Here is a 12,950-nt window from a genome sequence, read left to right as displayed (position 1 = left end):
CGTCTCCCAGAGCTTAGGCCAAAACACTAGCTGAAATCACACATACAAACATTTCCAGGCTCAAGCCTTCAGCATCTAAACAGCTCAAAATACACCATTTTTCTTTGATTCCTTTCACAGGATATGGCCTATTATTAACTTTCAGTGGCTGGAGTTTTTTAACAACCCATCAGCCCACCCCTCAGTGCTTTTGCTCTTAGATTCCCCCATTAATTGCAGTGCTTAGTTAAGGCAGAAAATAGGAGAGAGGGAGGTCTGGAGAAACATGTTTAATGTTGTCTTGTCTTTGAGTCAAGCAATGCCAAGCAGTGATTAATAGTTCAGGCTTATGCTGCTCCTATTTTTCTTATTTGCCCCTGCTAGGGAGTTAGTTAATACGTTTTACATGGATAGGCACAAATACACACACCCGCAGAAATCCTTTGCCTTTCCACTGCTTATATGCTTACCAGTATGTTTCTTCTGTCTTTCTTCCATCCTCCCATCTTGTGTGGTGTGGCTATCTGACAAATAAAATCAGAAGACAACTGTAAGGTTAAGTCTATCTAAACTTTCTTTTTTCTATAAAGCACATCAGGAGAACTCTACCTCAGTGGGAAGAATTTGGTGCAGTGAGGAGACCCAATAGAGGTGACTGGTAGAGCGGTGACTACTCACTCTACTGTTGATAAATGATGTTGATAAGGTGGTGAGAGTTAACTTTTCCTCCAAATCATACAAATCAGAAGGATTAAATAGAGCTGGGGAGTGAAGGAGGCCTATGCTTTAGTGGATTAGATCTGCCTTCATTCCCACCTTCTTGCCTGCAAATATTTGTCAAATCTATTGAAACAAAATGGAACAGAATCCACTTGATGAGATGTAAAGATCAACATTACATCACTCTGGACAAAACCAGGCAATATCACAAATACTGCAACCTACAGCTGCATCATGCTTTCAAAAGTCTTTGAAGGAGCTGAAGAGTTAGGAGCAGTATGAATATTCAGAATGCAACAGTATTTCTCACAAACAGCTATTTTATTGCAAGTATATATGAGCTGCTGTAACACTAGATCTGTTGGCTAGGCAGCTCCAAAATCCTCATCACATCTGCAAAACCCATTCTCTCACAAAACCTATTCCATTTCTGCATTCTCCTGCAAGTCAAGGAGAGCTGCGGGAGTCCCCTGCCTTGGAGCAAGGCACAGAAACCTTGAGAAGCCCTCACAAAGAAAATTATATACAGAAAATAATTTCATCATATCCATGAACATGAATATAATCCATCAATGAGTAGTAGAAAACTTTGCAATTAACAACTGTGGCTATCACTTTATTGACTGAGGATGACCTTAAAGATTTTAGTCCCAAAAAAGCAACCTATAAATCAGCAGGAATTTGTAGGCTTTTCAGAGGGTTCATATGAAAAAAAAATGCATGAGGGAAATATTATGAAAAGTGAATATGCAGCCTTTGATGTTAAATGATGCAATTAAATTTGGAGTGTGTCCTAAGAAAACATCTGATTGACTCTCCCTTAATTCCGTCAGCCAGCCCTATGCACAGAAAGGGGTACTTCTAGACACAAGCAAACCTTTGGTCCCTCCAGTTCAATAGCCTTTCCTCCTCTGTATATGATAGAAGTTGTTCTACAGGAACAGCAGATACTCCACAGTAGTAAAACTGAGCTAATCTGCCCAGTGTTCTTAAATTCAGGCAATCTATGTTTGGCTCATGCCCTGACAGTCTTGTATGCCAAATCACTATTCATACTTTTTTAAAAATGTAACTCTGAATTTAATCCTGTGTTTGCAGGACGAGGACCAAATTCGATATCATATTGTGCTGGATGAGAAGCTCCTGAAGAATGACCTGCACAATGGCATGCACAGGGAAACTATGCTTGGGTTCTCCTATCAAGTTGGATTCTTCCTCCACAACAGTGAGGTATCACTGTCTGCGCTTTCTCAGAGAAATAGGTTTCCTGCTACTTACTGATCCAAGCTTCAATTTTAAGCTGACATGCAGCCAAAATAAGCTATGCACCCCATAAGCCTCTGGACTTAAGTCACACAAAAGATGGCACTCAGATGCAATGCCTCACTCAGACCTGCTTAATTCAAAGTCAGCCTGAAAGGGATATTCGATTGGATTTGATTTCAGTTATGCTGTTCAGATCTAGCATCACATTTTAGGAACTATTGTGGACTTGCATATCTAGCAGCTACAAGCCTGCACTGCAAAGCAGTCATTAATCTGATTTCCAAGAGCCATTAGAAATCTGCCTTCAATTATAAAATGCTAATTCTATTTTCTGTGGATTTACTCCACTTTCAATCCCAAGAGCTGAAAGCGCTTGGCAACATGTATGAATTGCTCTTCAAAACCACTCATTAGAAAAAAAGTCAAGATTGGGTGACCCACCCAATTTGGTAGCACAGCCAGGAAGGCAACTTAGCCCTTCTTCTTTGTCCCAGAGCTCACTCAAGGCATAGGTAAAACAGGACAGAAAGCTCCCCACCAAAACAGTTTCAGCCCTGCTGCTTGCTGTGCCCATGCCAGAGTCTTGGAAAAGCATCCACTCAAGGGGCTGCCACTGAGGAGGTGAGTGTAGGAGAGCAGCCCTTGCTGTTAGATGACAGCAAGCCCTCCTTGAAGAAGCAGCTGCCGGGAGGTCTCTCCAGAAGCCCCCCACGTGCCCCAGCAACCCCTCTCACTGGGTTTCATCAGCATCTTTCTTCAAACCCTTCACCTTTACATTTTGCATTGGGAAGGGCTGTGCTGGCTGCCCCTTGACTCCTTAGTTGCTAAAAAAAATGAACTGGCTGCTTCTTATCTTGTGCTCTCCTTCACATCTACAACCAAACCAGTGAAGCTCTTAAGTGCACCAACTGGGATGTAAGCAAGTGCTTAAAGTTAACTATGCTGTTAAATTTTTCTGAAGCAAGATTTGTACATTGCTCCTTCTTTCACCTGTTACCATATATATAATCACTGAAGAGGTCTGCTGCTTTCTAACTCATTGCCTTTCTTTTGCAGCTGTTCATAAATGATGCACCAATAAGCTATGCAAATGTTGCCACAGACAAAGGAATTATTCATGGATTGGGAAAAGTTCTGGAAATCCAGAAGAATAGGTGTGATATTAATGATACTGTGATCATTGTAAGTTGGTCTTCTTTCTATAGATGCTTTAAGGACCACTGTAGAGGTGTATAGCAAAATACAGCTAAAACATAGAGGATACATGATACTGTATTTGCCAGTAAGAGACACATGCATTTTCTATAAAGATATTCCTACCAGAGTTCTGGCATCCTATTAAAACTGCTTTGATCCTGCAGTTAAGGTACTGACAATCTGGATAAAATATAATTAGAATGACACAGGAAAAAGTTCATTGCTGACATTTAGTTTTCAAAAATAATAACAGTGCACTATTTTAATACATCTTCCTAGCCAGGCCACTTGTTTATAAAATAAGCAAGTGGAAAATAACAGGAAAAAAAACATTTTTGCTTTCTAAGAATATGCTATCTTTTCATTCCAATTATAGATTACCTCTGCACATACATCTTAATTCCTCTTGCCCTCTGAATAAAGCATTTTCTTTCTTTCATGCTTTTTACATATTAAAAACAAATTGTTTTTACCTTCCTCCAAAGAATAAGATGTGATTTCCTTGGACTGGCAGGGAAAGGTTTCCTTTCTGTCTTTTCTCATAACCGGGTGAAATAGGACAACAAACAAACTGTGTACTTCCCTACCTATGGAAAATGATAATGTGTACAAACTAAACAAAGAGGACAATACAAGATTTGTGCTCTGTCTAAAGCAAACTTAAACAGGCAGAAAATTTTGGAGCCTGGTTCTTTTCCTTGGGATACATTGCTATATTTGAATATATTTCACTCTGGAAGCTTTTCCCTAGCTTTGCTCAGTCAAGTACTAGGCTTCTCACAGTTTTCCAGGGGAAAGCAAAAGACTATGTTCAGAATAAGAAGGCACTTAAAAATACATTTATACTTTATTAAAACAGGGAAACATAAGCACATACTTAGTTAAATAGGACTGTTATTAAACATATGCCTAAATCACAAGCTGACCTTACACATGCAAATGACTTAAGGTCAGATGTGTATTGACATTTGTAGTGTAAGATATACACACTGTATGAGATTTCCTCCTGCTGCCATTGCCCTTGTACCACCAAAAAAAAAAAAAAATCTAAGCTCAGGATTTGCCTCTTATTGTACTTTCCTTGGGAAACATTTCCTTAAGAGAGCACAGTGGAATGTCTAATAGAGCATTTTTGCCTCTTTGCCTCTCCCTTCCCTTGGGAGAAACCCTCTTTTTGGGAGTCCCTGAAGACCTACTGGTAGGGATATTCTTCCTTGCTGGGCAATCCTGCTACCCTGACCCTATTTGCCAGATGGGTTATCCTGAACTATGTGATTCCTGTCTGCCACTGTGGGTATAATTAGAAATATATTTTGATTTTTTTTAATAAAAACAGGTAAAATCTGTCTGTAGCCCTATACAGTCTTTATTAACTACATTCCATTTGTGTTTCTGAAGGAAAAGTGTGGACTTTGTTTGCAGCCATCAAGTTGTCCCCCCGGAACAAAAGAATTGGTAAGTATTTTATCATTAACACTAAATATTTTTTTGGTCAAAACTGAGCAGAGAGAGACATTGAATCTTGTGTGCTTTTAGTATAATTGCCTCACTTTCAAAAAAAGTGCAGCTAACAGAAGCAGTAAATAGATGAAGTGGTTTGCACAGCAGTGTCTTGGCTCTGCTTAGAACTTTTGGAGACCTTGTTGGAATTTGCGGGGGCTTTTTGAGGACTTCCATGGAACTAGAGGGTAATTGCTAACAGGAAAGAGGAATTAGGCAAGGGAGGTCTCATCTTCTCCTGGGAGAAGCTCTAGCTAGGTGTAGCTGCCGCTAACAGACTCTTTTGGTTGGCCCTGAGTAGAGAGAGTTTGGGCCTTTGATACAAGTGGCCCTTGATTAGGGTGGGTCAAGCACCCTGTGAGTCAGTGCTAGGGAGAGGCCTTTGTAAGTTAGGCCCAGAGTACAGCTAACAAATGCAGCAGTTTCTGCAACAGGGTCCAAGAAGGCACCTTTGTTTCCAGTCTTAGTAGTGCACACTTCCTCAGATATGGTCATGACATGCCACAAAGTGCATTCACCTGTAGCTATTGGAGTTGCTGCATCAACTGTGTCAGACTCTTTGACCCAGACAGACCCACTGAGAGCAGATGCAGCTCTACAGTTCTCAGGCTGCAGTGAGTGCTTGGGGCCTCTTCAAAAGGCCTGGGCTGATGGTCAGCACTCCTGCAGAAGGTGTACTGTTGTTGCTGAGCTGTGTTGCAGGAGGAAGTCAGTAGGCTGCGTAGCATCTGCAAAAATGAGCAGGAAATAGCGTATCCTCAGAGACCATAGAGTTCTAGAAGTCCATATCCCCCGCAGAAGAGGAGTTGCTGGAGGGCTCTGTGCCCCGTGAAAGAGTACATCACAACTCTGTAGAAGGTGGCTGAAAACTGGTCGTTTCTCACGTGAGGAGAAAGGCCCTTACTCCTTCTGAAGATTTGGAACTAAGGAACAGGCTTAGCACCCTTCAGGCTGAGGAGGAGCTGGGCATGGCTTCAGGGAAAGCAACTGGGCTGACAGACCCTGTGCCTTGCAAGAATGCGGAAGAAACAGCGATTGTTGTGGGTGAGTCCCTGCTGCAAGGGACAGAGGCACCTATCTCTCAACTTGACCTCTTGTCTAGAGAGGTTTCCTGACTGCCAGAGGCCCCCAAAACAGATGTCTTTGAAAGACTGCCAAGATTTGTCCACACGTGAGACTATTACCCTCTTCTGCTCTTCCATGTGAGCACTAATGATACTAAGGGCAAGTTGGAAATGATCAAACAGGATTTCAGAGCTCTGGGGATGGTGGTCAAGGGTCTGGGATCCCAGGTGATTTTCTCCTCAATCCTGCCAGTGAGGGGGAAGAATGGGAGGAGGAGTAGGTGGATTTTCCAAATGAACAACTGGCTGCACCTGTTGTTGGCAACAGAGTTTTGGTTTCCACAATCATGGGACCCTGTTTGAAGATCAACAACTGGTGGGGAGATATGGGATCCACCTCGCTCAGTGGGGCATGTGTGTCTTTGCCAACAGGCTGGCCAGCCTAGTAAAGAGGGCTTTAAACTGGGAAGGATGGGAGAAGGGGAGACTTACAGAGACAGGGGAGTCAACAAAACGTGGCTCGAGACAGGGTGCCTCCAGCAGGTACGTGTAACTGGGAAGTGCATATGAGACATGGCTATGGGGGATCCTCTTGCACCCCTGGGAAACCTGCCTGCTCAGCTACCTCTCTGAAATGGCTGTATGACCATGGATGCAGCATGGGAAATAAAGAGGAGGACCTGGAGATCTGTGTGTGGTTGCAGGGCCATGATGTCATTGCAGTTGCAGAAACATGGTGGGATCACTCACATGACTGGAATGCTGCCATGGATGGCTTCATGCTTTTTAGGAAAAACAGGCCAGGAAGGCAAGGTGGCGGAGTTGCTCTTTGTGTGGGAGAGCAACTGGAGTGTATCGAGCTCTGCCTCAGGAATCCCAGAGCCTGGAGACAAGGGAGAAAGTCTGGAGAAAGGAAGACTTTCCCTTGCTCAAGGAGGGTCAGGTTAGAGCTCATTTAGGCAAACTTGACACCCACAAATCCACGGGCCCTGACAGGATGCACCCACGAGTACTGAGGGAGCTGGCAGATGTTGTTGCTAGACCACTCCCCATCGTCTTTGAAAGGTCATGGAAAACTGGAGAGGTGCCTGAGGACTGGAAGAAAGCCAGTGTCACTCCGGTCTTCCAAAAGGGCAAGGAGGAGGACCCAGGCAACTATAGGCCAGTCAGCCTCACCTCCATCTCTGGTAAAGTGATGGAACAGCTCATCCTGGATGTTATCTCCAGACACATGGAGGAGAAGAAAGTGATCAGGAGTAGCCAGCATGGATTCACCAAGGGCAAATCCTGCTTAAACAATCTGATAGCCTTCTCTGGTGGAATGACTGGCTGGGTAGATGAGGAGAGAGCAGTGGATGTTGTGTACTTTGACTTCAGCAAGGCTTTTGACACTGTCTCCCATAACATCCTCCTAGATAAGCTCAGGAAGTGTGGGTTAGATGAGCGGACAGTGAGGTGGATTGAGAACTGGCTGAAAGGCAGAGCTCAGAGGGTTGTCATCAGTGGCACGGAGTCTAGTTGGAGGCCTGTGACTAGTGGTGTCCCTCAGGGGCCAGTACTGGGGCCAGTATTGTTCAGCTTATCCATCACTGACCTGGATGAGGGGACAGAGTGTCTCCTCAGCAAGTTTGTTGATGATACCAAACGGGCAGGAGTGGCTGATAAAGCAGAGGGCTGTGCTGCCATTCAGAGAGAAAGATGTCCAGGGAGGAACCTCATGAGGTTCAACAAGGGCAAGTGCAGAGTCCTGCACCTAGGAAGGAATAATCCCATGCCCCAGTACAGGCTGGAGGGTGCCCTGCTGAAAAGCAGCTCTGCAGAGAAGGACCTGGGAGTTCTGGTGGACAACAAATTGACAATAACGCAGCAACGTGCCCTTTCAGCCAAGAAGGCCAATGGTATCCTGGTTTGCATTAGGAAGACTGTTGCCAGCAGGTCAAGGAAGATGATCCTGCCCCTCTACTCAGCCCTGTTGAGGGCATATCTGGAGTATTGTGTCCAGTTCTGGTCTCCCCAGTACAAGAGAGACATGGAACTACTGGAGAGAGTCCAGCATAGGGCTACGAGGATGATTAAGGGACTGGAGCATCTCTCATATGAGGAAAAGCTGAGAGAGCTGAGACTCTTCTGCTCGAAGAAGACAAGACTGAGAGGAGATCTTATCAATATCTATGAATATTTTAAGGGAGAGTGTCAAGAGGATGGGGCTGGACTCTTCAGTGGTGCCAAGCAATAGAACAAGAGGCAACAGGCACCAATTGAAACACAGGAAGTTCTGCCTGAATATGAAGAGGAATTTCTTCACTGTGAGAGTGACAGAGCACTGAAACAGGTTGCCTAGAGAGGCTGTGGAGTCTCCTCCTCTGGAGATATTCAAAACCTGCCTGGATGCGATCCTGTCCAATGTGCTCTTGATGACCTTGCTTGAGCAGGGGGTTTGGACTAGACGATCTCCAGAGGTCCCTTCCAACCTCAACCATTCTGTGATTCTGTGGAGAGTTATACTAGTTACTTTAGCCTGCTACATACATTATTTGCAATCAACAGCCCCAATCCACCATTGATTTAAGCCACACTGAGAGCAAGGAAGCAGAATCAAGAGCAGCTCAAAGATAAAACTATCTTTACAGGCTAGTCACTAGGTGCATTGAGGCACCTGAAGGCTCCTCCAACCAAAAATGTTACCTCTACTGTACAAAACTGTAAGAGACCTTAAGCATAGTCTGGAGTGTGTTTGCTACAGGAGGAATTACTGAAGCTATTTTTTGCCCTATGGCAATAGGTGTACAGAAGGGCAAACTCAGCCTGGCGCTAGCAGTGCTGTGGTTTAGGGTCACAAGAAGACCTGGACACTAAGACTTCAGGTATCCTGGTCCAACATACAAGAGCTATGGATGTTTAATGTGTCCCTGTCAACCATGATGAGACCTAGAGTCTCTTGCTGTCTAAATTCCTCTAAGTCCCTCTGATGGGACCATACAGCATATTTTGCTTTTTAACCATCCTTTAATTAAACTAATTATGTCAATAATAGGATTCCAAAAGCGATCAAGTTTCTACCACTCCATTAAAATAATTGGCTGGCAAACTGCAGCTAAAGTACTCATAAGTAAAAGTCAAACATTAACATTTCATTTGTAACGAGCATCTGGATGCCTTATCTGAATCTCCTGACAGGTGTACAATGAGGCTTGAAATCTTTGAAAAGCAGACTTTGAGTTGTGTCCAGACTTCAAATAAAGTCTAGCAACAGCTATGTTTGCAGTATTTTGGCACTCAGATTTCCAAGTAGAATTAGGAAGAACAAGAAATATGTCAGAAAGAAAAGAAACAATTTTTATTTAAAATTGCAGAAAACTTTCTGTTCATTTCCAAGCAAAGGCAATATTAGAGGCATCTTTTAAATGCCATAGGGCACTGAGCTGAACTGACTATATATATACATATATATATATTTAGCAAAAATCATTTTAGCTGGTGCTTTTTTATTTCTAAGACTATATCCTTAGATTTCATTGTGAACATATGACCCAGACAAAGCATGCCGTGCATAAAGTTAACATGCACTTAAAAATCTTTTTTAAGTAACTGATCAATATTACACAAACTCATAGCTGTTTTTCTGATTTCTGTTCAGGTAGGGGAGAAGAAATATTGTGTCCTCTCTGAAAACAACAGGAGACTGTACACCATCCAGATTGGATGCCAGCCTAAATGTGCAAAAACCGTCATTGTGAGTATTCAGCATCGTTACTACTATTTGTATTGCAGTAAAATCCAGGAACCTCCATCCGTGACCCTCACTCTCCTTGTAGTAAGTCACTGTACATGCAGTAGATATAAGCCAGTTCCTGGCAAATATATTTATAGGCCTTTTATTTGGCCAGCTTCAACACCTAGCATACACTGGGTGTTAAAGCCTGCTGATCATTGCAGTGGTGGAATAGTGGGGAGCCAAGATAGCAGAGGGAGCAGCAGTTAAAGAAGGGCAACGCAGCCCTTCACTGTAGCATTCCCTCAACTGTTCCCTGGGGCAGTGGAGGGCACCTGAGTTGCACCAAGACTCAGGCTGGCAGTCAGAGCCTGGCCACAGTGACAAGCAAGGCCAAGCAGAGCAGACATTATTGCTGAAGCATTGCAAAAAAAGATCCCAGGTTCATATGTGCTCAAGAGACTACATCCCCCTGGTGTGTGCTTTCTGGCACACTTGGATGAGTGGAAGCCTCTGGTACCCTGATTCTGACCTCCAGGATGGTATTTCTTTGTTTTCAGACGAGGGAGTGCTGTGCAGGTTTCTTTGGGCAGCAATGCCAGCCCTGTCCTGGGAAAGCAGGGAATGCCTGCTTTGGGAATGGCATCTGCATGGATGGCATCAATGGCACGGGCACATGTGACTGTGGAGAAGGGTTTGTTGGCACAGCCTGTGAAAGCTGCGTCGAAGGCAAATACGGCTACAATTGCAATCAAGGTACTGAGTGCCTCCAAGCCACACAGGCACCTTTGCTAATCTTGTCAGTTGTGTCACTAGTGGTAGCTGAAGCTTTAAGAAAAATGCCAAGTATTGCAAGATTTAAAATTAAGTCACTAGTTAGCAACCTACACATTCAAGTTTAAAAACATGATGTTTTCCTTCAATTTTCCACTTGACTTGGGGAAGGTCCCTCGTTAGTTCTCCAAGGGAAAGGTATAAACCTTTCCTTTAGTTCTTCTAACTGTCCATTCTCGATCCTAGAAAGCTACGTCTTGGAATAAAAGGCCTCTCATTAATTCCTTTTCTTTCCCCAATATGGTATTTTCTTTCCCTTGTCCAGAGAACTCTTTGCTTACAGACAGTGCCCACTAGCCTTGCATATTACAGCTTTGGAACAACATTCAGTGTGAATAATTCTTTTTAATACTATTTTTTTCCACCAAAGTTTTCCTGTTAAAATACAATTTTCAGTTATTTTATTGGGGAATAGAGGAAAGATAGGTATAAGTTTTCAAATTTAGATTTATTCTGTAGGAAGCAGGCCAAAGAAACATTTCTCTAAACAGTTTAGAGCACACTGGCAGAATATGCAATAAACAGAATACCTTTGAGCTGTTTTCCTGCCCTTTCCATCACTGACTTGCTGTGCGCACACTGTTATCCCATGTAGTGCAAGTGATTTCTTCCCCACCTCTCCCCAGTGTGCACTTGTGTCCATGGGAAATGCAACAGCGGGATTGATGGGGATGGCACCTGCGAATGTGACATTGGCTGGAGAGGAGTGACATGCGAGAGCGGTGAGTAACACCTCGCCTTTCTCTGGGGAAGGAAGTGAGCATTTCAGGACATGCTAGAACTGCAGCCATGACCAGATCCTGGTACAGGAGGTCCACCAGGGCTACCAGATATCCAGCGGTTTCCCACACACAAAGAAGTAAGGGTGAAACACTGGTATACTCAGGCCTGTACTCAAGGAATTGAATAGCATACTAATAGAAAGCCAAATGAGTTACTAGAGATGAGACTTAAATGCATTACTTGGCTAATTATCTAGATGTGTCACACGCTGTCCCAAAGGAATATCACATTTGTTAAGAATGTATATTTTGCAGAGCAGGATTTCCTAGCACATTTTGATCCTCAGATCAAAAGCCTCTCAAGTGTTCCAGTAAGTTAATTTAGCTATACAACATTGAATATTAATTTATATTCTCATTAATACAATAAAAATTGCCAAGTAAATCAGTTTGTTGATTTAATATGGCTCCTATAACTAATTAAGTTATCATATAAAATATTTAATACCTATTTCAAAACTAATTTTATATAAATAGTATTAATATTATACACTAATTTTATATTTTAGTTTTTTAAACACACTAACAATAGTATTCAATATCTGTTTTAAATTTGCTCAGGGTAAAACAGTACTGAAAGTAACTTTATAGTTAACATGATGGAACTTCAATGAGATCTGAACAACATTCAGTTCCTTTAAAAAAATTTAAGCTTATATAATTAATCCCCACAGGGAAGACTCAGAGTAAATATAAATAAATATAGGTGCAATGCTTTCCTACTAATATGATGGCATGCCTCTTCCTCACAGCAGACTTTTAATGGTACTCAATGATTTGTACAGAGGGAGTCATTTATCTAAAGGGAGGACTCTCTTTCTTGGGAGAGATTCTGTAATAGAAGAGCAACAGACTTGGAAAGACATTGACCTGAAAGGCTCTGATCCCTGTTTTTTGTTTTTCTTTTTTTGTGTGTTGCAGAAATCAAAGATGATGCATGTAATACCTCATGCCATACCAGTGCTAAGTATGTATGAAATCCACTTATTTGGAGGAGTGGGGAAGAGAAAGGGGACCCTTTGCAAGGCAAAAAGCAATCTTACTTTTCAGCAAGATAATCCACAGCCCAGATAACACTGAAATTTTATGCCCCAAGAATAAGGGCAGTGAAAGTGTCAGGACACTCCTGCAGTAGGAATGAGGCAGAAGGGGCAGAGCTGAGACAGAAACACAGGGGAAAGTCTTAGAGAATAGGGATTGCTACTCCTGCTGCTGACATAGAAGGGAAGGATACAGGCTGTGACTTATGCTGTTAAAGATGTCTCCTCTGACTTTGCTGCCACTATGCATACCTTGATTTTCCTATAGCATCAGCAGGCCTGCCTTTCCAGTGCTCAAGCATGGGAAAAGCAGGTGCAAGACCACCAGTGCCTGCTGGGGCAGTTGCCACCTTCAGCTTTTCCTGAGGCTGCCGGTAGAGCCCACATTTCTGCAAGCTGCACACAGGTTACTAACTCCCTCCTGAAGTGTCTGAAACTTTGACAACTTGCAATGCTTCCTGATTTTCTGGAGGCTGGCACCATTTCACAGTGTCCATACAATATTCATGGACCAGGTTGAAAAGTTCAAAATGTGCATGTTAAAAGGGGAAATAAATGGGATGCTGTGGAAAGAAAAAGGTGAGATAAGTCCTAAAATGCAGTATACAACAAAATAGAATCTGCAGCACTAAAGAGAACAGGTGGACAGGGCAAGACTGGTCACAAAGGTGGATTTCTGAAGTGGGTTTTTACCTTCCCTTCTGCTTGCCCCCGACCATCACCACAAACATAGCTAAGAAAAACCATCAGCACTAGGGACTACAGCAAAAGCTGCATTTGACAAGAATGTCTCCTTTCTCCTCACATCAAAATGTGCAAAAAAATACATCAACAATGAGACTGAAATCAATTTTCA

General features: G+C 42.9%; 1 protein-coding gene across 1 annotated transcript in view; it reads left to right on the top strand.

Annotated features, from left to right (window-relative positions):
• STAB2 (stabilin 2) overlaps window positions 1–12,950 on the top strand; it is a 98,038-nt gene that overhangs the window by 50,201 nt on the left and 34,887 nt on the right. Inside the window, exons 34-40 of the mRNA XM_062589474.1 lie at window positions 1,798–1,929; window positions 3,022–3,147; window positions 4,561–4,617; window positions 9,364–9,459; window positions 9,999–10,194; window positions 10,899–10,994; window positions 11,976–12,021. Coding sequence (XP_062445458.1) covers window positions 1,798–1,929; window positions 3,022–3,147; window positions 4,561–4,617; window positions 9,364–9,459; window positions 9,999–10,194; window positions 10,899–10,994; window positions 11,976–12,021 — 749 coding nt within the window. The remainder of the gene's footprint in view (window positions 1–1,797; window positions 1,930–3,021; window positions 3,148–4,560; window positions 4,618–9,363; window positions 9,460–9,998; window positions 10,195–10,898; window positions 10,995–11,975; window positions 12,022–12,950) is intronic.

Source organism: Rhea pennata, chromosome 1 (assembly GCF_028389875.1).
Source record: "Rhea pennata isolate bPtePen1 chromosome 1, bPtePen1.pri, whole genome shotgun sequence".
Classification (NCBI taxonomy): domain Eukaryota; kingdom Metazoa; phylum Chordata; class Aves; order Rheiformes; family Rheidae; genus Rhea; species Rhea pennata.
Note: the sequence above shows the minus strand (reverse complement) of the source record. Positions and strands in the feature narration are given on the sequence as shown.